Raw genomic sequence first — 26,659 nt, forward strand, 5'->3', positions numbered from 1 at the left:
TGTAAGTCAACCATACTTCAATAAAATTTTTTAAAAAAGAAAGTTAAAAAGAAAATCTTAACCCCCCAGGAGGGATAGAATTATTCAAACTCCTTAGCATGGTATTCAAGACCCCTCACAGTTTAAACACACTCTTTATTTCAACTTTATCTTTTATGACCTTTCAACATTAATCCAGCATCCTGATTGCACTCAGTGGACCCAGACCTAGTCCTCAAACATGCCTCTATGCTCTGAATCCTGTTGTTCCTTCAGTCTGGAATGGTTTTCTCCTGCTCTCTCCAGCAACCTGAGTCTTTCTTACCCTTGAAGGTTTTTCTTGAAACGTTCTCCAATTTCTCAGTTGGAATTAATTTTTCCTGAATTTTGGTTATCCCTTGGTAAACATCATTATTTCACTGTCTTGTATTATTAGTTAGTAGTTTACATGTAAATCTCTCCTAGACTGAAAGTTCCACGAGGAGGATCATAGTATAGTGCAAACCACATGGAATTTGGCAGTGAACAGACAGTTAAAGTCCTGGGTAAACCACTTGGTAGCTGTTACTGATCTTGAACAGGTCACTCAACTTTTTTGAGTGTCAATCTTCCTATCTGTAAATTAAGCATAATATCAACAACCTCACAGAATTTTATGAAGATCAAATATCACCATGAAGATAAAATGTCTGGCATATATTATGTGCTCAACAAATATTTTGCTCATTTCTATAGCTCCACCACATCTGGCACGGTATTTTGTAGGCAGGAGGCACTTTATAGGTGTTTCCTCACTGAATGAGTCAACATGCCCTGTTTGTGATGTTAAGAATTTTCTCAAACATTCATAGGTTTGGATCTTGCAAGAGGGAAAGGAGATTTTGCCAAACAGTTTTTTACCATCACATTTATTTTTTTTTTACAATAATCCATGATTGGCTGGGAGAAAGCAATTACTCTCTCTTGAAATGGTACATTTGCTTGGCATCATGAGTCGTTGCACAGCCTGATGCATGAAAGTATTCTGACTCTGGTTTTGATTTATTTTAATATTGTCACTGAAGTACAGATCAGCAATGCCAATTTTTTCTAAGATAATGGTGTTCACAATAACCAATTTGAAAATGAAGAGAATTTCTTTTTTAAGTTAACATACAAAGCAAAAACTAAAACATGGTTAAGCTTTTGCTATGATACGAAAAAGACTGGAACATCAGCTCAGCCACCTACAAACTTTGCTGCCTGGGGCAAATAATTTAACCCTTTTGGGGCTCAGTTTTTCTCTCTTTACACTGGGAATAATAAGGATGACTATTATAGTGAAGTGCTGTCAGGATCAAATGAGATAGCTGATAGCACAGTGAGTACCTGGTAGTAGGTGCTCAATAAATTAATTCCGTTTCCATCCTTCATTACTTTTACAAAAGCATACAGCATATTTACTATTCCATTATGAAGCATTTCAATAATTAGAAACTAAACTCAGTAATCAAAACAAAGGAACACAATGACAGTCATTTCTCCAGTTCCTGGAATCTGTGTCATGATTTTTTTCCAGTTACAGTTTTTTGCTAATCTCTAAAGTTCAGAAATTCTCTATGGGACATCCCAGCCATGGTGTGGATCAGTGAAGCTCCATTTAATTGAAAAACTAGACTTAATAAGGAAACAATAGTTATTGTGCCTTCAAAGAGACCATTTTCTATGCTAATTTATTCTCCAGTGCGTTCTTTGTGCAAAAAGAATGTACAAGCATGCTTTTCTATACCCCAGTAGTAATTCATGGTGGGCACATTTTTCAACATGCTTTCTGATCGCTTAAGTTGATGTGTCTTTACGTATTTATGCATGTCCAAATAATTATTGTGTCTGTGTTCTGCGGGCGAGAAAGATCCTATTTTAACAAACTCCATAGAGAAATAAAGTCTTCTCGTTTTTACTGAAATTTGGTTGTAAAAAAGACCTAATTAAATACCCATTCCCACAAAGTGGAAAACTAGGGCCCATACTAGGCACTGGGCTCTTGCTTGTTGCCTTCCCCTACATGCATCCAGTCTACTTACGGCCACAAGCACCCACAGACAGATCTTCAGGGAACTGGAACATGAAGTAATAACTCAGTATATAAAATGACAACCACTAAACTTGACCCTCAGAATCCAGCTCACAATATGATACTCCACTGGCTACTATCTGCCTTCCTTGTAGACCTGGGTTCTTGATCCCTTCTCTGCACTGAGCTTTGCTTTCTGCCTGATTCCTTCTTTTGCATCTTCCTTTGAGATGATCCAGTGCTATTTCTCACCCCCAGGAGTTATTTCCAGTGCTAGTTTTGCCCACTCCCCTTTCTGGTCTGACTTCTGATAAATGCCCACTCTGGGTGCCTGTTCTCTCCTCTGGTCATGCTGCACTCCTTCCTCCCACTTTGCCCCCAGGACTTTGTGGCATCTGCTCCTTTCTTCCTGTTTCTTAGTCCTCTTTCTCCATTTCTCTTCTATCCTTAGGTTTCGCTCTCCATTTTACTGCTAACGTTACTCTCCCCCGGGTTAAAATCTAAGGTATAAATTCTATAAAGCCCGCTACTGAGAGGAATAAAGAAGAAAACATTTTTCTTTTTTTTCCTTTTTCTGGTCAGGACTACTTTACATACAATGAACTACATTCAGTTTAAGTATATAATTTGATGAGTTTTGACAATCTTATATACCTGTCAAGGCACCACCACAGTTAAGATACAGAATATTTTCCATGGATTTACTGGTATTTTTGGTTGGTTTGTTTGATAGTATTTCATCGTACAGATATAGTTTTTTAAACCAGTCTTCTGTTGATAAGCACTTGGGTAGTGATACAAACAATTCTGTAATAACCTAATAAAATATTTTTCAAAAGCAAATTGAGTAGGTGAGGCTTTATTTGATGACAGTCATGGCAACCAAGGTAGAAAGAGAGGGGGGTTCTTGCTAATATCTTGTTGATGTGCAGGTAGATCTCTCAGTAGGAGTATCTAGATGGAAAAGATGAGAAGAAGTAAGAAGCATCTCCACTTGTGTAACTTCCTTCCTGTTTTAAATAGATTCTCACCTGAGATCTTTGATTTCTGCCCCTATGAAAGGAGGTGTTCTCACAGTATGGCCAAAACAATCCTGGGCCTGAGTTTAATCTTCAGTGACTGGGGAACCTTCTGATCACAAAAGCTCCCATCAAGTAACCATTTCATCTGTACTTGGAGTTGAACAGCTGAAAGTTACAGATTTTGTTGAATATTTTAAATACATTTATATTTGTAAGACATGACTGGATACTCATCCACACTGAAGATGCAGTCATCAAACAGAGCAGCTGATCATTTGAGTCCCTTAAAAACTGGAGCTTCAGTGATGATATCAGGGTTTTACAACACGGTAATTCTTAACAGCGCACACACATACAAAATATTTGTTTTTTTGTTATGCACACAACTAATTCCTGAAAACTCTGAAAACTAAAGCTTTACACTTATTACTTCTGCGTCTTACTCCTTCCCCAGTCCCTGCCACATGTCTGGGTCTTCTTATTTCCCCCTCATTTCAGTAAAAGTTGAAAGAACCAGAGTTTATTCTGGAACCAACACACATTTCTGGAGGTTCTACTCTGAGTCAGATACCAAGATCTGAAGACAGAGAGATGAACAAATTAGGATCCCTGTCATAAATGAGCTCACAGTTGATCCAATAAAATAATGGCCTCACATTATAGTAATTTCATATCAGATTATATAAAAGGACCAGATGGTCAAGCCTGGGGAAACAGGTATGGAATAGGAGCATCAGAGGATGATTCCTGGAGCAGGTGATTCTATAGGGAGTGCCAGTCCACAGTCTGAATGAGCTAAAGCTGCCACACATCAGAAGAGGGAGAGCTGGGAAAAAATGGACACTAGATGTACTCTACTAAACATACTGCTACTGCAACAATGAGTTTTAATTGTCCTCAATTAAAAGGATGTGGCTGGGCTTCCCTGGTGGTGCAGTGGTTGGGAGTCCGCCTGCCGATGCAGGGGACACGGGTCCGTGCCCTGGTCTGGGAAGATCCCACATGCCACAGAGCGGCTAGGCCCGTGAGCCATGGCCGCTGAGCCTGCGTCCGGAGCCTGTGCTCCGCAACGGGAGTTGCCACAACAGTGAAAGGCCCGTGTACAGCAAAAAAAAAAAAAAAAAAAAAGGATGTGGCTAATCTCGTCTATTCTTAAGAGACCATATGACAGATGTGGAGGATAATCTAGTCCAAAAAGGATGAAGGCTGAGACTAAAGCAATGACAGTGGGGTGGGGAAGTAGAGACAGATGAGAGAAATTTCTCAAGTAGATTTATTAAGATAAGCTGACCAACTGGTTATGCAGATACGCGAGAGAAAGTGGGTAGGGATGACTTCAAAGATTCTCGTTACAGTGGTTTCATGAAAATTTTCAGGGAAATATGCTAAATGTCTTGTGAACATGTTGAGTTTAAACTGAATGCAGAGGTCTGCCGGAGTCAGCGAGAACAGCCACCCGACTTCACCGCCACCTGGAGACGGCTGGCTGCAGCCGCCCACCAGCCAGAGGGGGCACCTTCAAGATGGTGGAGGAGTAAGACATGCAGATCACCTTCCTCCCGACAAATACATCAAACTACATCCACATGTGGAACAACTCCTACAGAACAGCTACTGAACACTGGGAGAAGACTTCAGACTTCCCAAAAGGCAAGAACCTCCCCACATACCTGGTCATGTGGCTGACAGGATCTGGGTACTCTGGCAGGCTGCCACCCTTAGCATCTGAGGTGTGAGAGCCAAGTTCAGGACACTGGTCCACCAGAGACCTCCAGGCCCCACATAATATCAAACAGCGAAAGCTCTCCCAGATATCTCCATCTCAACGCTAAGACCCAGCTCCACTCAATGACCAGCAACCTACAGTGCTGGACACCCTATGCCAAACAACTAGCAAGACAGGAACACAACCCCACCCATTAGCAGAGAGGCTGCCTAAAATCATAATAAGGTCACAGACAGCCCAAAACACACCACCAGACACAGTCCTGCCCACCAGAAAGACAAGATCCAGCCTCATCCACCAGAACATAGGCACCAGTCCCCTCCACCAGGAAGCTTACACAACCCACTGAACCAACCTTAGTCACTGGGGGCAGACACCAAAAACAACGGGAACTACGAACCTGCAGCCTGCAAAAAGGAGACCCCAAACACAGTAAGTTAAGCAAAATGAGAAGACAGAGAAACACACAGCAGATGAAGGAGCAAGGTAAAAACCCACCAGACCAAACAAATGAAGAGGAAATAGGCAGTCTACCTGAAAAAGAATTCAGAATAATGATAGTAAAGATGATCCAAAATCTTGGAAATAGAATGGAGAAAATACAAGAAACTTTTAACAAGGACCTAGAAGAACTAATGAGCAAACAAACAGTGATGAAAAACACAATAAATGAACTTAAAAATTCTCTAGAAGGAATCAATAGCAGAATAACTGAGGCAGAAGAACGGATAAGTGACCTGGAAGATAAAATAGTGGAAATAACTACTGCAGAGCAGAATAAAGAAAAAAGAATGAAAAGAATTGAGGACAGGCTCAGAGACCTCTGGGACAACATTAAACGCACCAACATTCAAATGATAGGGGTCCCAGAAGAAGAAGAGAAAAAGAGAGTGTATGAGAAAATATTTGAAGAGTTTATAGTTGAAAACTTCCTTAATATGGGAAGGAAATAGTCAATCAAGTTCAGGAAGCAGAGTCCCATACAGGATAAATCCAAGGAGAAACATGTCAAGAGACATATTAATCAAACTATCAAAAATTAAATACAAAGAAGAAATAATAGAAGCAGCAAGAGAAAAGCAACAAATAACATACAAGGGAATCCCCATAAGGTTAACAGCTGATCTTTCAGCAGAAATTCTGCAAGCCAGAAGGGAGTGGCAGGACATTTTTAAAGTGATGAAAGAGAAAAAGCTACAACCAAGATTACTCTACCCAGCAAGGATCTCATTCAGGTTCGGAGAAATTAAAACCTTTACAGACAAGCAAAAGCTAAGAGAATTCAGCACCACCAAACCAGCTTTACAACAAATGCTAAAGAAACTTCTCTAGGCAGGAAACACAAGAGAAGGAAAAGACTTACAATAACAAACCCAAAACAATTAAGAAAATGGTAATAGGAACATATGTATTGATAACCACCTTAAATGTAAATGGAATAAATGCTCCAACCAAAAGATACAGACTGGCTGAATGGATACAAAAAGAAGGCCTGTGTATATGCTGTCTACAAGAGACCCACTTCAGACCTAGGGACACATACAGACTGAAAGTGAGGGGATGGAAAAAGATATTCCATGCAAATGGATATCAAAAGAAAGCTGGAGTAGCAATTCTTGTATCAGACAAAATAGACTTAAAACAAAGACTATTACAAGAAGTAAAGAAGGACACTCCATAATGATCAAAGGATCAATCCAAGAAGAAGATATAACAATTGTAAATATTTATGCACCCAACAAAGGAGCACATCAATACATAAGGCAAATGCTAACAGCCATAAAAGGGGAAATCGACAGCAACAAAATCATAGTAGGGGACTTTAACACCCCACTTTCACCAATGGACAGATCATCCAAAATGAAACTAAATAAGGAAACACAAGCTTTAAATGATACGTTAAACAAGATGGACCTAGTTGATTTTTATAGGACATTCCATCCAAAAACAGCAGATTACACTTTCTTCTCAAGTGCTCATGGAACATTCTCCAGGATAGACCATATCTTGGGTCACAAATCAAGCCTTGGTAAATTTAAGAAAATTGAAATCATATCAAGTACCTTTTCCGACCACAACTCTGTGAGACTAGATATCAATTACAGGAAAAAAATCTGTAAAAAATACAAACACATGGAGGCTAAACATGGCTAAACAATACGCTACTAGATAACCAAGAGATCACTGCAGAAATCAAAGAGGAAATCAAAAAATACCTAGAAACTAATGACAATGAAAACATGACGACCCAAAACCTATGTGATGAGCAAAAGCAGTTCTAACAGGGAAGTTTTTAGCAATACAATACTCCCTCAAGAAACAAGAAACATCTCAAATAAACAACCTAACCTTACACCAGAAGCAATGCGAGAAAGAAGAACAAAAAAACCCCAAAGTTAGCAGAAGGAAAGAAATCATAAAGATCAGATCAGAAATAAATGAAAAAGAAATGAAGGAAACGATAGCAAAGATCAATAAAACTAAAAGCTGGTTCTTTGAGAAGATAAACAAAATTGATAAACCATTAGCCAGAGTCAGAAGAAAAAAAGGGAGAAGACGCAAATCAATAGAATTAGAAATGAAAAAGGAGAAGTAACATCTGATACTGCAGAAATGCAAAGGATCATGAGAGATTATTACAAGCAACTATATGCCAATAAAAGGCAGCCTCTTCAATACGTAGTGCTGGGAAAACTGGACAGCTACAGTAAAAGAATGAAATTAGAACACTTCCTAACACCATACACAAAAATAAACTCAAAATGGATTAAAGACCTAAATGTAAGGCCAGACACTATAAAACTCTTAGAGGAAAACATAGGCAGAACACTCTATGACATAAATCACAGGAAGATTCTTTTTGACCCACCTCCTAGAGAAATGGAAATAAAAACAAATAAAAACAAAAATAAACAAATGGGACCTAATGAAACTTCAAAGCTTTTGCACAGTAAAGGAAACCATAACCAGACAAAAAGACAATCCTCAGAATGGGAGAAAATATTTGCAAATGAAACAACTGACAAAGGATTAATCTCCAAAATATATAAGCAGCTCATGCAGCTCAATATCAAAAAAAACAAACAACCCAATCCAAAAATGGGCAGAAGACTTAAATAGACATTTCTCCAAAGAAGATTTACAGATTGCCAACAAATATATGAAAGGATACTCAACATCACTAATCATTAGAGAAATGCAAATCAAAACTACAATGAGGTATCACCTCACACCAGTCAGAATGGCCATCCTCAAAAAATCTATAAACAATAAATGCTGGAGAGGGTGTGGAGGAAAGGGAACCCTCTTGCACTGTTGGTGTGAATGTAAATTGATACAGCCACTACGGAGAACAGTATGGAGGTTCCTCAAAATCTAAAAATAGAACTACCATATGACCCAGCAATCCCACTACTGGGCATATAGCCTGAGAAAGCCATAACTCAAAAAGAGTCATGTACCACAATGTTCATTGCAGCTCTATTTACAATAGCCAGGACATGGAAGCAACCTAAGTGTCCATCAACAGATGAATGGATAAAGAAGATGTGGCACATATATACAATGGAGTATTACTCAGCCATAAAAAGAAATGAAATTGAGTTATTTGTAGTGAGTTGGATGGACCTAGAGACTGTCATATAGAGTGAAGTAAGTCAGAACGAGAAAAACAAATACCGTATGTTAACACAAATATATGGAATGTAAAAAAAAAAAAAGGTTCTGAAGAACTTAGGGGCAGGACAGGAATAAAGATGCAGATGTAGAGAATGGACTTGAGGACATGGGGAGGGGGAAGGGTAAGCTGGGACGAAGTGAGAGAGTAGCACTGACATATATACACTACCAAATGTAAAATAGATAGCTAGTGGGAAGCAGCCGCATAGCACAGGGAGATCAGCTCAGTGCTTTGTGTCCACCTAGAGGGGTGGGATAGAGAGGGTGGGAGGGAAACGCAAGAGTGTGGGGATATGGGGATATATGTATACGTATAGCTGATTCACTTTGTTATAGAGCAGAAACTAACACACCACTGTAAAGCAATTATATTTCAATAAAGATGTTAAAAAATAAATAAATCTTCCAAATAGAAAAAATAAATAAATAAAATGAATGTAGAGATGTCAGGTAGAGATGTTGGTAGACAAGTCTGAGCTGGAGAATATTTAGGAGTCAAAAAATAGGCGGTACATGAAAACAGAGCAAAAGTCTTTCTGTTTCTCTGTTTCTCTGTTTCTCTCTCTCACTCTCCCTCTCTCCCTCCCTCCTTTTCCCCTCCCTCCCACTCCCTACCCTCCCTTTCTTTCTCTCTCTCTCCACCCTTCCCTTCTTTCTTCCCTGCCTCCCCTGAAACATAGACTAAGAAGATGAATAAAAGTAGAGAAAAATATGATTATGACTTCTTTAGAAGCCCATCCATCATGGGGAATAACTGGATCTATAGAATTCAGCCTGACATATTTGCCAAGATTTAAAAATAATTTTATTTCAATAAAGTTTTCATTACTGTGGTCTTTACTGTAGAGGAAACTGACATCTATGTGGGTATGAAAAATATGCCCTATAAAATATACAATAGCAGAAAAGGAAAAAGGAGTCCTGAATTTTCTGTTTTTAAAAAGGCCTATAGTTTGCTAAAAACGATACAGTATTCTAGTCAGAAACATAGCTCAGTTTGAATGGATACAACAAAAGATTTAGAAATAAATCCTATTCATAGTTTCCATTTTGGATTATCAAATCATCTAAGGCCTCAAGCAAAAATGTAATCTAGAAATGGCATAATTTTACGTATTGATGAAAAGAGGAGGCTGTTATTTATAAAGGAATTGATTTCTTTTCAGTCAATAAGCAGGTGAATTGAGAATTTTCTGATTCATTTTCCATTCCCTCTTAATAGGAGCACCTACTTCCTTCAGTTTCTGGGCTCTTCCATTTGTTACCTTTATCTTGGCAGACAGATGAATAGCTCAATCATCTATGCATTGGCTAATGTCAGTGACCATGACACTATGAGATGATATTATATAACCAACAGGGACACTATATGTAGTGGGTACCACTTATTTTCAGAAGCCTTTTTTTCCATCCTTACCACCAATCATCCTCTTCTTGCAAGGAGTCTACCCCTTTAGAGTTGCCCAGACCCTTCCTCATCTGTAATTTGTATAGGATGATGGCTCCTTAAGCCTACTTTTGTATTCTATATATTTAAATAATATCCTTGAGTGGTAGTAAAACTCTTAGTTCTCCAAAAGCAATGATAAATAATAGCGAATATATTTATTGAGTACTTACTATGTGCCAGAAAGTTCTCAATACTTACATGTATTACGTCACTTACCCTCACAATCACTTTATAAGGATGTTGTTTTACAGATAAAGAAACTGAGTCACAGGTCAGTTAATGTCAAGAACAGGACAAAAACAAAGACAGTCTAACTACAGAGCCTATGTTTTAACCACAACACACAAAATAAGTCAGTGGGGTTTTTTTGTTGTTATTGTTATGAAGCAAGCAAATTTTGTGAGGTGCTCTTTATAGAAGGGTCTAATGGTTAAATAACCTTGGAAACACTGCATACATGGTAATTTACATAACTCTGTGGAAAAGTAAGAGAGCAGTTATGTTGCAAAGAAACTGACTTAATTTTGCTTACTCCATTGCTTCTCAAACTTCGAGCTTTGAAATCTGTTTTCCTGTAGTTTCTAATTACATCTTCTAGAACTGATATCTGTGGACAAGACTTTGGGAAAGAGTTCAGAGATGGACTCTTACCTGTGGCTCTGAGAGATTTGGAGGTTCATGGCTGTCCCACAGGACAAATTCAAATGAATCTTCAAAGATTTCTCCACCAAAATGACGATAGTAAATGATGCCATTGAACAGATCCATCTGAAGGAAGCCAGGGACAGGATAGCCTATTGGGTCCACAAAATATCACATACCTTTGTAACAGTCTGCCAGGTGTTGGGGTATAATGATATTGGATTTATCTCCAGAAGTTTTCTCAGTCTAGTATGTTGTATGTACCCAAGGAATCCTTTTTTTAAATTGAAGTATAGTTGATTTACAATACTGTGTTAGTTTCAGGTATACAGCAAAGGAATTCAGATATATATATAGAGAGAGATAGACAGATAGATATAGATATAGATATATCCAGATTCTTTTCCACTAAAGATCATTAGAAGATACTGAATATAGTTCACTGTGTTATACAGTAAATCCTTATTGCTTATCTATTTTATGTATAGTAGTTTGTCCACGGAATCATTATTAAATGCTTTTATCAAAGCTTATAAATAATAAAGCAGAAAAATTAAAGTACTACATCTGCCTTAATATATAGAAAAATTAGCATTAGAAAAATATTTTCAAGAAATAGTCTTAACATCAGCCAAGATGGCAGAGGAGAAAGACCCTGAGCTCACCTCCTCTCATGGGCACACCAAAATCACAGCTATCTGCAGAACAGCCATCAGTGAAAAAGGCCAGAACCTACCAGAGGAGAGCTTCTACAACTAAAGATATAAGGAAGGAACAATAACAAGATGGGTAGGAAGGGCAAAGTCACAAAATAGTCAAGTCCCATACCGCAGGGTGGGCAATCCACAAACAAGAAAATAATTACAACTGCAGAGTCTCTCAAAGGGCTAAGAGGTCCAAGCCCCAGCCCAGGGGTCCTGCACTTGGGAAGGTGAGCCTCCAGGGCATATGGCTTTGAAGGCCAGTGGGGTGACTTTTGGGAGTCCCAGAGGGCTGGGGGAAATAGAGACTTCACTCTTAAAGGGTACATAAAGAATCTCTCATGCTCCAGGACCCAGGGAAGAAGCAGTCATTTGATAGAAGCCTGGGTGAGAATCACTTGCTGATCTAGGAGAATCTTCTGGAGAGACAGGAGGCAACTTCAGCTCACCCTAGGGACATAGACACTGGCAACAGCCATTTTGGGAACTTGTTCTACCACATGGATACTGGCACTGGCAAACGCCATTGTGGAATCTTCTCTTTAGCTTATTAGGGTGAAGACCCAGCCCCGACACAGCCCACAGGCCTGTAGACTCCAGTGCTAGGATGCCTCAGGCCAAGCAACTAACTGGGTGGGGACACAGCTTTACCCACCAGCAGACAGGCTGTCATAAGACCTCCTGCATGAACAGCTGCTTCTGGACGTTGTCCTGTCCACCAGAGAGCTCAGGATCCAGCTGCACCCACCACTGGGCAGGTACCAGCTCCAGAATAGCCTGGGCCCCAGCCCCACTCTCCAGGGAGCCTGCGCTAGCCTCCAGACTAGTTTCATCCACCAAGGGGCAGACACTAGCTGAAAGAAAGCCACAGATATGCAGCCTGCAGACACGACCTGCCCACTAATAGGCCAGGACCTGCATGGGGACCAACTGGACCATGGTCCCGCCTACTAGTAGACCAACAGAAGCTTTAGGACTCCCTGGACCCTGCACCCAACTGTGTCAGGAAGTAGTCCCACCCACCAGTGATCCAAAACCAGCTCTAGGACCCCTGGGTCCTGCAAGCAGACTTCAGGACCTGGCTCTGCCCACCAGTAGGCCAGCATTAGCCCCAGGACCTGGTTCAACACACCAGTGGGTGGGTAACAGTCCTGGAGTCTCCTGGACCTTGACTCAACCCAACAATGAGCCAGCACTAGCCCCAGTGCCCCCTGGGGTTCTGTAGTCAGCACCACCTTGTGACCCGGTCCCACCAACCAGCAGTCAGCAACCTCCACACAAGGCAGGACCTGGCAACCAACTGGAAAGGGGGCAAATCAACCCTACAAGACTGCCTACACAGTCAGCCCACCACAAGAGAAGGACACAGTCAGTCCTCATTGGGGGAACCCCTAGAGCATATAGCTCAGGTGATGAGAGGGGGATGTGCTGCTGGGACACACAGGATGTCTCCTTCAAAAGGCTACTTCTCCAAGATTGGGAAATGTAACTAACCTACCAGATACATAAAAATAAAAACAGCAACCTAGGCAAAATAAGGCAACAAAGGAACGAACGTGTTTCTAACAAACAAGATAAAACCCCAGAAGAAGAACTAAGTGAAGCGGAGATAGGCAATCTACCTGAGAAAGAGATAAGGGTAGTGTGATGATAAAGATGATCAAAGAACCCAAGAAAAGAATGGATGCATAGAACAAGAAGTTAGAAGCTTTTTAACAAAGAGTTAGAAAATATGAAGAACAACCAAACAGAGATGAAGAATACAATAACTGAAATGAAAAATACAGTACAAGGACTCAACAGTAGACTAAATGATACAGAGGAAATGACCAGGAAGCTGGAAGACAGAGTAATGGAAATCACTGATGCTGAACAGACAAAAGAAAAAAGAATGAAAAGAAATGAGGACAGCTTAAGAGACTTCTGGGACAACCTCAAGCACACTAATATTCACATTATAAGGGTCCCAGAAGGAAAAGAAACAGAGAACCTATCAACATATTTGCAGACATAATAGATGAAAACTTCCCTAACCTGGTAAAGGAAACAGATATCTAAGTGTAGGGAGTACAGAGAGTCCTATACAGGATTAATTCAAAGAGGAACACACCAAGATATACTGTAATTAAAATGGCAAAATTGGGACTTCCCTGGTGGTCCAGTGGTAAAGAATCAGCCTTCCAATGCGAGGCATGCAGGTTCGATCCCCGGTCGGGGAACTAACATCCCACACGCCACGGGGCAACCAAGCCCACACACAACAACTACAGAGCCCACGTACCCTCTAGCCTACTCGCCACAACTAGAGAGAGAAAACCCACATGCCACAACTAGAGGGAAGCCCGAGCGCTACAATGAAGAGACCGCGCGCCATAATGAAAAGATCCAGAGTGCCTCAACAAGGATCCCGTGTGCAGCAACTAAGACCTGACGCAGCCAAAAAAAATAATAATGATAAGGAAAATAAGTAAATAAAATAAATATTTTTAATAAAATAAAATGGCATAATTAAAGATAGAGAGAGAATATTAAAAATGGCAAGGGAAAAGCAACAAGTAACATACAAGGGAACACCCATAAGGCTATCACCTGAATTTCAACAGAAATTCTACAGGCCAGAGGGAGTGGCACAATATATTTAAGGTGATGCAAAGGAAAAACCTACAACTAAGAATATTCTACCCAGCAAGGCTCATGTTCAGATCTGATGGAGAGATCAATAGCTTTACAGACAAGCAAAAGCTAAAAGAGTTCAGCTTAACAAGAAATGTTGAAGGACTTCTCTAAGAGAAAAAGAAAATACCACAACTAGAAACGTGAAAACTGCAAAAGCAAAATGCTCATCTGTAAAGGCAGACACACAGTATAAAGGTAATAAATCATCCACACACACAGATAGGAGGAAGATTAAAAGACAAAAGTAGTAAAATCATCTACATCCACAATAAGCAGTTAAGGGATATACAAAAAATTAGATGTAATATATGACATCAAAAACAGTAGCTGTGAGGGGAGGAGAGTACAAATGCAGGGTTGTTAAAATGTATCTGAAATTAAGAAACTGATGAAAGAAATTGAAAACAACACAAACAGATGGAAAGACACACACTGTTCATGTACTGGAAGAATTAAAATTGTTATAACGACCATACTACCCAAGACAACCTACAGATTCAATGCAATCCCTATTAAAGTATCAAGGGCACTTTTCACATAACTAGAACAAATAATTTTAAAATTTGTATGGAAACACAAAAGACCCTGAAGTGCCAAAGCAATCTTGAGAAAGAAGAACAGAGCTGGGAGGAACTGCACTCCCTGACTTCAGACTGTACCACAAAGCTACAATAATCAAAACAGTATGATACTGGCATACAGCAGACACATAGATCAACAGAACAAAATAGAGAACCAGAGATAAACCCATGCATTTATGTTCAATTAATCTATGACAAAGAACACAAGAACATACAATGGAGAAAAGACAGTCTCTTCAATAAATGGTGCTGGGAAAACTGGACAGCTACATGTAAAAGAATGAAATTAGAACATTCTCTAACACCATATAAACAAAATAAACTCAAAGTGGATTAAAGACCTAAATGTAAGATCTGAAACCATAAAACTCCTAGAAGAAAACAAAGGCAGAACACACTTTGACATAATTTATAGCGATTTTTTGGGATCTGTCTCCTAAAGCAAAAGAAACAAAAGCACAAATAAACAAATGGGACCTAGTAAAACTTAAAAGCTTTTGCACATCAACAAAACAAAAAGACAACCTATTGAATGGGAGAAAATATTGCAAATGATATGACCAATAAGGGGTTAATATCCAAAATATACAAAGAGCTCATACAACTCAACAGCAAAAAAACAAACAACCTGATTAAAAAATGGCAGAAGAACTGAGTAACCATTTTTCCAAAGACATACAGATTGCCAACAAGCACATGAAAAGATGCTCAACATCACTAATCATCAGAGAATTGCAAATGAGATATCACTTCACACCTGTCAGAATGGCTATCATTGAAAAGAACATAAATAACAAATATTGGCAAGGATGTGGAGAAAAAGGAACCTTGTACACTGTTGGTGGGAATGTAAATTGGTGAGCCATTGTGGAAAACAGTATGGAGGTTTCTTAAAAGACTAAACAGAGAACTACCATATGCCCCAGCAATTCCACTCCTAGATATATGACTGAAAAAAATGAAAACACTAATTTGAAAAGATATATGCACCCCAATGTTCATTGCAGCACTATTTACAATAGCCAATACATGGAATCAACCCAAGTGTCCATCAACAAATGAATGGACAAAGAAGATGTGGTGTGTATACACACACACACACACATATATATACATACAATGGAATACTACTCAGCCATTAAAAAGAATGAAATTTTGCAACAATGTGGATGGACTTAGAGGGTATTATGCTAAATGAAATGTCAGAGAAAGACAAATAATGTATGATATCACTAACACATGGAATCTAAAAAATACAACAAACTAGTGAATATAACAAAAAAGAAACAGACTCACAGATATAGAGAACAAACTAGTGTCTACCCATGGGGAGAGTGAAGGGGGAGGAGCGACACAGGCATATAGGATTAAGAGGTTCCAACTACTATGTATAAAATAAATAAGCTTCAAGATATGTTGTACAACATGGGGAACATAGCTAATATTTTATAATAACAATAAATGGATTATAACATTTAAAAATTGTGAATCACTATGTTATACACCTGAAACATAAAATATTGTACATCAACTATATCTCAATTTTTAAATAATTAATTAAAAATAAAATTAAATATGTTTAAAAAAAGAAACAGTCTTAAGTAAAACTGTTTGATACCTATTTTGTCAAGCTCCTGACCTACCTACTTCAAAAAGTAGTTATGAAATTATTCTAACAAAATGTAAATAAATGTTATTCATGAAATTTCTTTATCAGTAATGTAGAATAGGTCAAACATATCTCTTCAACCTTATTTGTTCTCTTACCTTGCATAGCAGACTTAATTTTTCATGATGTAATGGTTATCTTGAGGCCCAGCTCTGGAACTTTCTAGATTCCATATGGATAGATCAACTTAACCTAAATCTCAGGCTTCCCATCTACGAAATGGTAATAATAATAATAGAATCTTACCTCATAAACTTGATGTCCCCCTTAGCACAAATTCTGACACAAATGATCTTAACTGCCCAGAACTTACCTATCAGTCCTGGTGCTGGCTTCTTCATGATCTCTCCAGCCTGCGGGGGTTTCGTGATATTAAAGAAGATGTAGTCATCACTGGAGTCCATGTCTGAAGCTCTCAGCTTGGAACCCTGGATCAGTATGGTCTGCCCCTCCTCCAGTTCAATCACAACATTGGTTATGAGGAATGGTGGACTATCATCTTTGGGCAAGATGTTGATGGGAAACTTATGTCGGATGCTGTGTTGGCCGTCGAATATCCTGAAGACCACAAAATCTTTGGTGGAATCACTGTCGTCATGATGATATTGAACGACTCCAGCCTGAAGGTCAGCCACGGTGAAGAGAAACCCCTTCCCCCCTGATGGAAAGAACAGAGGTGGAGCGGAATGAAAAAGGTGTGGAGGCAGCAGGTTAGTGAAAGCAGCACTGCAGGAGAGGGTGTGAAATGGAAAGCGGTGCAGCCAATGCTCCCCTCACCTGGAAAAACCATAGATTGTTTAGTGGGTTCTGGGGCTCCAAAGACCTGGTTTTGAATACTGGCTGTAATACTTATTAGCTGGGTGGACTTGGGCAGGGTATTTAATTTATTTGAGACTCATCTATAAAACAGAGATAATAATACCTACCTAACATTCCCTCTTAAGGAGTGTACCTACAACAGTGTACCTACAATAAGTATTCATTGTTCTTCGACTCATTATCATCATCTGACAGCACTTCTTAGAGTCGTGGTCTCGAACTAGCAGCATCAGCACCATCTGGGAAGTCATTATAAATGCAAGTTCTCAGGTCCTACCCCAGACCTACTGAATTAGAAATTCTGCTGGTGGGTCCCAGCAATTTATGTTTTACCAAGCCCTTCAGGAGTCTAATGCATGCTAAAGTTTGAGAATCACTAGCTTAATGAGCAAGAGATAGAGCTCTGGTGGCAAATGGCCTGGGTTCGAATCCCAGCTCGGCCATTTTCCAGATAGACAAGTCAACTTCTCTAAGTCTCAGGTTCCCATTTGCAAAGTGAGTGTAATAATAGTACCTTGCTTCATAAAGCTGATGTGAGATAAAGTATGTAGAATGCTTTGTACGATCTGGCACAAAGTAAATGCTTAATAAATGTTTATACTATTTTCTTCCTCTGAGCCAGAACATCATTGCATTATGGGCTATGACTCTCCACTTCATTTCTATAGTACTGATAAACATTGCTTCACTCTGCACAAATTATTACAATTCTTGATGGCAGGTGTCCTATTTCTTTCCCCACTCCATATGGTTTTATGGATTAAACATGAGTATAATGAGCACTATGAGTTACTTGCCCAACAGGAACTTTCTGTTTCTTCCTCAGTACAAGAATCCTAGTTTTATTTAGAATGGTAACATGACTATTTAAAAATACTCAGGTTCCCAGACTCTGTTGCACCTAGGGGGATAGTAGGTAACTTGATGAGAGATATAATCAGACTTCATTGTATCAGGCTCCTAGGAAAAGTGTAAAATAGAGCAAACTTAGATGGCCTTATTTTTTTTATTGTTCCTTCTCTTTCTTCCTTCCCCTAACACTGATTAAAAGCCTAGAGGTGTAGGCACCATCCTGTGACCACGGACAGAGCAGAAAAGAGCCGCTGGCATTATGGATACAGAATACCTACCTCTGTGCAACTTGTCACAAGGAGAGAGTGACTCCTGAATTTTTAAGCTGCTGTAGTTGTGTTTTCCTTACATGCAGCTGAACATCCATCCTAACTAATACATCCAGCTTAAGCTAAACTCCCATTGTCTTGGGATTAGGCAAGAGAATTTATCATTTTATTTTTGATTTTATTTTTTCAGAATTTCCTAATCACAAACAATGATAAATAAGAGCTCTCTTTCTACTTTACAGTTTGGCAAACTAAGAGGATAATCGAATTAAATCCTCTGAGCTCATTACAAGGAATGGACTATATTATCATTAAGTATGGATATTTTTATTAGGGCCATTACCTTGTTAACTACCATCCGTATAACTATAAATTCATTTCTTTTAAACCACAGCAACTGCTACTAATAACATAATAGCATAATTATTACTAACTAATTAAAAAACATAAGTTTTTCTGTTTTTCACTGCATTTCTCTGAAGCAGAGAAATGAAAAATTTTGTCTTTGAACTGGGATAAGATAACCAGTTAAGGAGTATATTTAGAAGGAGCCCTACATGGCTCCAGAAAGCAAATCTGAGATCTAAACAATGACTCAAGTACAAAAGTCCATTCATAAAATGTCATCCATTGATTTGAGCATCCTAATACAAAAGCCAATGGTTTCAAGATCTCTGGATCTGGTGATTATGATAATTCATTTAGAAATGAAGCCCAAGAGATACTACACATATCCTGTTAAATATGATTTGCTTTTGGAGAAAATACTTCTTGGGTTTTTTTCTAAGTTACAAAGTTTGTTCATTCACCTCTCAGAGTAAGCTGTCCATGCTGCAGGCCATCCACAATGACTACCTGGACAGCATGAATGTCATCATTGTCAACAATCTGAAACTGTTCCCAAGTGATGGCCCGAGACTGTCCCTCTAGGAGATTCAGACCTACAAGAGAAAGCACAAAAAGTGTCCTGGAAAGTTCTATGACATGCCAAGATGCCTACTTTAAGACAAGATTAAAGAATTTTCACTCACAAAACTAGGTAAAAACTGTATCTTCAAAAGCTTCTCGAGAAACTGGAATTTAGTGTTTATTTTAAGTAATATTTTTACTATTAGGACTATTGACTCCAACCTGACAACTGGTTCCTTATGACATATCCTTTAGGGGCATGATGGTGCCAAAAATAAATATTAGAAGGAAATAACAGATGTTATGCTCACAGTGGTCTCTAGTTCAAAAAGGTCCACAAGGAATTTTTCAAAGGCTGCATTCACATATTTTAAGTGGGCAAGAGTCAGAAGTACTTTTACACATAAATTATAAGAGCATAAGTGTCCCACGGGATAGAGAATTCAAGTGGTTAAATACACAAATACAGAGTTACTGTGCTAGGGAATATTTAATGATGTCAGACAGGAAAGGTCTGACACTTTATAATGAGGGCTGTGTTTTAATCTAGACTCTAATAAGGAAGGGACTTTTGTAACTAAAGAAATTAAAAATAAAACCTTCTCCTTGGACCCAGCACGCTGGAGGGAATATGGGGAGAAAATGCGTGCTGCTCAGAGCAAGAATACAGATTCCAGACTGAACACTGCCGTTAGAGACAGGCAGCATCGTCAACCATTCCCATTAGCCAGTAGAGCTGGGGGCCAACAGACTGAAGAGACTCTCGAAAAGGAGCAAAGCCTTTTAAAGAAGCAGGGTGATGAAATTTAAAGACAGTGCACTGGTGGACCCAGTTAATGCTTCCCCTCAAATCTACCCAGCTCCCCTTCCTCCTGATGCTGACCATGTGCCTGCTTTCTAGCTGCAGCAGCTCCAATAGGCTTCCCACAGTCCCCACATTGTAAAGCCCTGGCTGCCACCACTGCCTCATCTTCTGATGTTGCTGCCCTCAACTGCCCACCAGACGAGGTTTTGGCGTGAACTTCCCTGTGACCATGGCCAGGTCCCACACCATGGGACTCAAGGAGTTTGTACAGTGGCTGTTAAGAAGAGCCAGGTAACACAACCTAGGCATGTGGGGAGTTAACATCCAGTGAGGCAAACTGACCAGGGTGAGAGAGGAGATGGAAGGAGCTGACATGTGTTTGTTCACACTTTCTCAACCCCACCCCTGACTCTTCCCACACAGAGTGGGTTCATCTCCTACTGGAGATATCAGCACTATCGAGCACATCAGCTTTATTTTCTTGTAAACTTATGACCATCTCAGTCACACCACCTTTTTATTTGCTGCCCCCAAACCCCCAACTTCCCTTCCCCTTACTCTAGTTTTCAGTAAAGCGTTAGTGCATGTAATCTGCCTAAGGGGCTGTTTGCTGTGGTACCTGGGCTAAGACATATGGCATATTGAAAGAAAGAGAGAAAGAAAGGAAGGAAGGAAGGAAGGAAGGAAGGAAGGAAGGGAGGGAGGGACGGAGGGAGGGAGGGAGGAAGGATGTAGTGGGGGAGAGAGAAATAAGGATGGGTAGAAGGAAGGGAAGCAGGGAAAGAGGGAGAGAGGGAGGACAAGCACATATAAAGAACCTCTGCGACTGGTAATGAGGGTTTTGAAGCCAAAAGTGCACAGTACAGCACAGGACAAGGCATCATGGGATACAGGAGAGGAGCAAGTGAGAACACTAGAAATTTATATAGCAAGATAGTAATGGTGTTTATGTCTTTGTGGTGAAGTAATGAGTGATTTTATTCACTCATTATTATTATCATCATTTCATTCATTTATTACCAATATTATCATTATTTATTATCAATATTATCAATATTGATATTATCAATATTATCATTATTTATTATCAATATTATCATTATTTCATTCATTTATTCATTACTATTAACTCATTATTATTTATCCTACTTATTGTGCTTTCCAAGTTTTCAATGATGAACTTAAGTTCATAATAAATAAAATTTCATTTAAAAAAGAATTCTGGTGTCCAAACTAGTCAAAACCAGATTTGGAGCTCTTAACAAGCCTGTTTTCACAGATCACACATACACATGCAGACCATTAAGTCTCTACACTCAAGCAATAATGTAATTAATATTTGATTATTACTAAACTTTAGATCACTAATTCATTCTTTTCTCTCATTATCCCTCAAACAGAGGTAGAGTAGTACGGAGAGGCAGATTATAAATCAAGGATGCCCAACCAACGTTGTCCATCTCTACTGAAACTCACATACATACAAATACACACACATGGTATGTTACCCATGTGCAAGCACACACACAAGCACAAGAGGTAATCAGTTTAAGCTGCCACCTGAGTATTTAAATCACACAGATATTTTCTGTGTTAACTGAACCTACCAACACTGTTTATAAGTATGTTTTGAATGCTCTTGATGGTATTAATGGGAAAGGAAAAAAAATCTTCATTTACATTTCACATTTACATTTTATCTAAATATATACATTGCATTTTAAATCTACTCAGGAATGAGAGGCAGTGCAAAGCCTTCTTTTAAAAGAAATAAAGCAGGAGGAGGTCAAGATAGCAGAGTAGGAAGATGCAGAATTCACCTCCTGTCCTCCTCCCACCCCTGTGAATGCATCAAAAATACATCTACATGTGGAGCAATTCTCACTGGAAATGGACTGGAGACTGACAGAAAGACCCTTATGCAACCAAGGCTATAAGAAAGATCCACATGGAGTTGGGTAGGAAAGGAAGAGAATCAATCAGGTTGGGACCTGCACCCCTAGGAAGGGACACAGAAGAGGAGGGGGATTACAAGGGTGGAGATATCCCTGGGGAGTGGCTTGAACCACATACTGGGTCCCCCAGCCCTGGGGTCCAACAGAGGGAGGACGAGTGCCCTTAGAAGGTTTGAAAACCAATAGGACTGACAACAGGGCTGTAAGAAATCTAGACTCTGCTCATGAAGAACACACACATTCTCGCTCACTCCCATGACAAGAGAGAGAAAGCAGATTGAAACTGCCCAGGACTCTGGCTGGTTTCCCACAACCGCCTCAGTGCGTGCCCTGGCCCATGCCAGGCACCCTTTCCAACCCCTCTTGCTCTGAGGCACAGTTCCCCACTAGAATCAGGGCTGCCACAGCTGAGGAGAGTGCACAGTTGCGGGGGAGGGAGCTGGCTTGAGCCCAACCCAGGGTTTCCGCTCCAGCTCCAGGGTGGTGTTGGCCACTGAGCAGAGGAGAAGCTCCCACTCACACCTGGCTCTGGCTCTAGCTCCTCCATCTCCAGCCCCAACCCCTACAAAGTTGATAGCTGCCAGCATGCTCTGGGGAAAGACATGACTTATGTTCACACCAGATCAAGCTCTCCTGTGAAATCCACTGGGAACACACAGACTGTATAGGGATGCTCTCACACAAGGACACACATTCAAGACCAGGATAGGTAACTTTTACCTAATTTTATAGAGACAGAGAAAGTTAACCAAAACAAGAAGACAGGATTTTATTTCAAACGAAAGAAGGAAAAAAACCTGAAAAACCAACCAGTGAAACAGAGATGAATTAATTACCAGAAAAAGAGTTTAAAGATTAGTAATAAGAATGTTAACTGAACTAGGGAATAGATGAACTAGAAAATATGAAAAAAAACAGTCAAAACTGAATATACAATAACTGAAACGAAAAACATACTAGAAATAATTAATGACAGACTAAGTGATACAGAGGAACACATAGTGTTCTGGAAGATAGAATAATGGAAAACATCCAATCAGATAAGCAAAAAGAGAAACAAATTTTTAAAAATGAAAACAGTTTAAGGGACGGTTGGAACAACATCAAACATAATAACATTCACATTACATGGGTCCTAGAAGGAGAAGAGAGAAAAAAAAGGGGTCAAAATTTATTTGATGGAATTATAGCTGAAAACTTCCCAAACCTGAAGAAGAAAACAGATATCCAGGTACAGGAAGCATAGAGCATCCCAAACAAGATGAAATCAGAGAACCACACCAAAACATATCATAATTAAAATGGCAAAAGTTAAAGATAAAAGAGAATTCTAAAGGTAGCAAAAGAAAAACAAAGAATCACATACAAGGGAACCCCCATAAGGCTACCAATGGATTTTTCTGAAGAAATTTTGCAGGCCAAAAGGAAGTGGTATGATATATTTAAAGTGCTGAAAGGGGAAAAACCTACAACCTAGGATATTCTATCCAGCAAGATTATCATTCAGAATTGAAGGAGGGATAAAGAACTTCTCAGATAAGCAAAAACTAAGAGTACATCAACACTAAACCAATTCTAAAAGAAATGTTAACGGTTCTTCTCTAAGTGGAAAAGAACAGGCTACAACAAGAAGTAAGAATCTGTAGGAAAGGAAAAATCCCACTAGTAAAAGCAAATATATAGTAAAGGAACACAAGCATACCACGAAAGAAAATCATCAAACACAAGGGAAGCAACTAAAAGAAGAAAAGAACAGAGAGGAACAACAAAAAGAATCAGAAAACAAGTAACGAAGTGGCAATAAGTACATACCTATCAATAATCACTGTAAATGCCAGTGGACTTAATGTTTCAGTGAAAAGACATAGGATGGCTGATTGGATTAAAAAAAACACACACAATAAAACCCAAGATCCATCCATGTGCTGCTTACAAGCGGTCCACTTCAGAGCTAAAAACACACAGACTGAAAGTGAGGTGATGGAAAAAAGATCTTCATGGAAATGACAAGAAAGCAGGGGGTAGGCATACCCATATCAGACAAAATAGACTTTGAAACAAAGTCTTGCCAAAAGACAAAATGGGCATTATATAATGATAAAGGGATAAACAGAAGAAAAGGATATAACATTTGCTAACAAATATGCCTAATATAGGGGCAACTAAGTATATAAAGCAAATATTAACAGACATCAAGAGAGAAATTGACAATGATACAGTAATATTAGGGGAATTTAACACCTCACTTACATCAATGGACAGATCATCCAGACATAAAGTCAACAAGGAAATAATAGTCTTAAATGACACTTTAGACCAGTTGGACTTAACAGATACCTACAGGATATTTCATCCAAAAACAGCAGAATACACATTCTTTTCAAGTGTACAGAGAATGTTTTCCAGGATAGATCACATGGTAGGCTACAAAACAAGTCTCAGAACATTTAGGAGGATAGAAATGATATCAAGCATTTTCCCAACTACAATGGTATGACCAGAAATCAATTGCAGGAAGAAAAATGAGAAAAACACAAACACAAAGACTAAAAAACATGCTACTAAAAAAACCAATGGGTCAATGAAGAAATCAAAGAGGAAATCAGGAAATACTTTGAGAGAAATGAAAAAAAAAATAAACCCACAACTTTCCAAAATCTGTGTAACACAGAAAAAGCAGTTCTAAGAGGGAAGTTTATAGCAATACAGGCCTACCCTAAGAAACAAGAAAAATCTTAAAAAACAACCTACCCTACTACCTAAAGGAATCAGAAAGAGAAGAACAAAGGAAGCCCAAAGTCAGCAGAAGGAAGAAAATTATAAAGATCAAAGAGGAAATAAATAAAAAGAGACAAAAAAAAAAAACAATAGAAAAAAAAATCAATGGAACCAAAATCTGTTTTTTTGAAAGGTTAAACAAAAACAATAATCCTGTGTCCAGGTTCATCATGAAAAATAGAGAGGACTCAAATAAACAAAGTAAGAAATGAAAGAGGAGAAATAACTGATATCACAGAGAAAAAAATCATAAGAGAATAATACAAACAGTTATATGCGAACAAATTACACAACCTAGAGAAAAAGGATAAATTTCTAGAAACATACACTCTTCCAAGACTGGATCAGGAAGAAATAGACAATCTGAACAGATTGTGCACCAGTAGTGAAACTGAATTAGTAATAAAAAAAATTTTTTTTTAAACAATAAAAAAAAACTGCCAGTAAACAAAAGCCCAGGATTGACAGCTTCACTGGGTAATTCTCCCAAATATATATAAAAAAACAGCTAATACCTATCTTTCTCAAACTATTTCTAAAAAATTGAAACAGAGAGAACTCTCCCAAATTAACTCTACAAGGCCACCATGAATCTGATACCAAAACTAGACAAAATTACCAGCCAATATCTCTGATGAATATAGAGGCAAAATTCCTCAACAAAATATTAGCATACCCAAATCAACAATATATTAAAAGGATCATACAACATTATCAAGTAGCATTTATTTCAGGTAAGCGAGGATGGTTCAAGATCCACAAATCAATCAATACGATACACCACATTAACAAAAGGAAGGTAAAAATCCCATGATCATCTCAATAAGTGCAAAAAAAGGATCTGATAAAATTCAACACCTTTTCATGACGAAAACTCTCATCAAAGTTGGCATAGAGGGAACATATGTCAACATAATAAAGGCCATTTATGACACATCCACAGCTAACATCATACTAAACAGCGAAAAGCTGAAAGGCTTCTTGCTAAACGCAGGAACAAAACAAGGATGACCACTCTCTCTACTTCTATTTAACACAGTAATGAAAGTCCTAGCCACAGCATCCAGACAAGAAAAAGAAACAAAAGGCATCCAACTGGAAGGGAAGAAGTAAAATTGTCACTATTGGGCTTCCCTGGTGGTGCAGTGGTTGAGAGTGTGCCTGCCGATGCAGGGGACACGGGTTCGTGCCCCAGTCCGGGAAGATCCCACATGATGCGGAGCGGCTGGGCCCGTGAGCCATGGCCGCTGAGCCTGCACGTCCAGAGCCTGTGCTCCGCAATGGGAGAGGCCACAGCAGTGAGAGGCCCACGTACCACAAAAAAACAAACAAAAAAGCTGTCACTATTTGCAGATGACATGATACTATATATAGAAAACCTTAAAGCCTCCACCAAAAAACTATTAGAACTAATAAGTGAACTCGGTAAAGTTGCAGGATACAAGATTAATATACAGAAATCTGTTGCTTTTCTATAAGCTAATAATAACAATCATAAAGAGAAAACAATCCTTTTTAAAACTGTATCAAAAAGAATAAGATACCTAGGAATAAACTTAACGAAGAAGGTGAAAGACCTGTACTCTGAAAACTACAGAAAGCTGAAAGAAATTGAAGATGATACAAAGAAATGGAAAGATAGCCCATGTTCATGAATTGGAAAAATTAATATTGTTAAAATGTCCATACTACTCAAAGCAATCTACAGATTTAACATAATCCCTATCAAAACACCCATGACATTTTCACACTAGAACAAATTATCCTAAAATTAACATAAAACCATAAAAGACCCAGAATTGCCAAAGCAATCTTGAGAAAAAAGAACAAAGCTGGAGGTATCATGCCCCTGACTTCAGACTATACTACAAAGCTATAGTAATCAAAACAGTATGACACTGGCACATTAAACAGACACATAGATCAATGGAACAGAATAGGAAGTCCAGAAATAAACCCACACACTTATGGTCAATTAATCCATGACAAAGGAGGTAAGAATATACAATGGAAAAAAGAAGTGGTGCTGGAAAAACTGGACAGCTATATGTAAAAGAATGAAATTAGGACATTCTCTAACACCATACACAAAAAT

At 38.9% G+C, this 26,659-nt stretch overlaps 1 protein-coding gene across 1 annotated transcript in view; it reads right to left on the bottom strand.

Annotated features, from left to right (window-relative positions):
• The window catches only part of FREM1 (FRAS1 related extracellular matrix 1), a 152,881-nt gene that overhangs the window by 100,618 nt on the left and 25,604 nt on the right, over positions 1–26,659 (bottom strand). Inside the window, exons 7-9 of the mRNA XM_030840603.2 lie at positions 18,927–19,058; positions 16,491–16,835; positions 10,560–10,702 (exon numbers count right to left, since the gene is read on the bottom strand). Of these exons, the coding sequence (XP_030696463.2) occupies positions 10,560–10,702; positions 16,491–16,835; positions 18,927–19,058 (620 nt within the window). The remainder of the gene's footprint in view (positions 1–10,559; positions 10,703–16,490; positions 16,836–18,926; positions 19,059–26,659) is intronic.

Source organism: Globicephala melas, chromosome 6 (assembly GCF_963455315.2).
Source record: "Globicephala melas chromosome 6, mGloMel1.2, whole genome shotgun sequence".
NCBI classification, from domain to species: Eukaryota; Metazoa; Chordata; class Mammalia; order Artiodactyla; family Delphinidae; genus Globicephala; species Globicephala melas.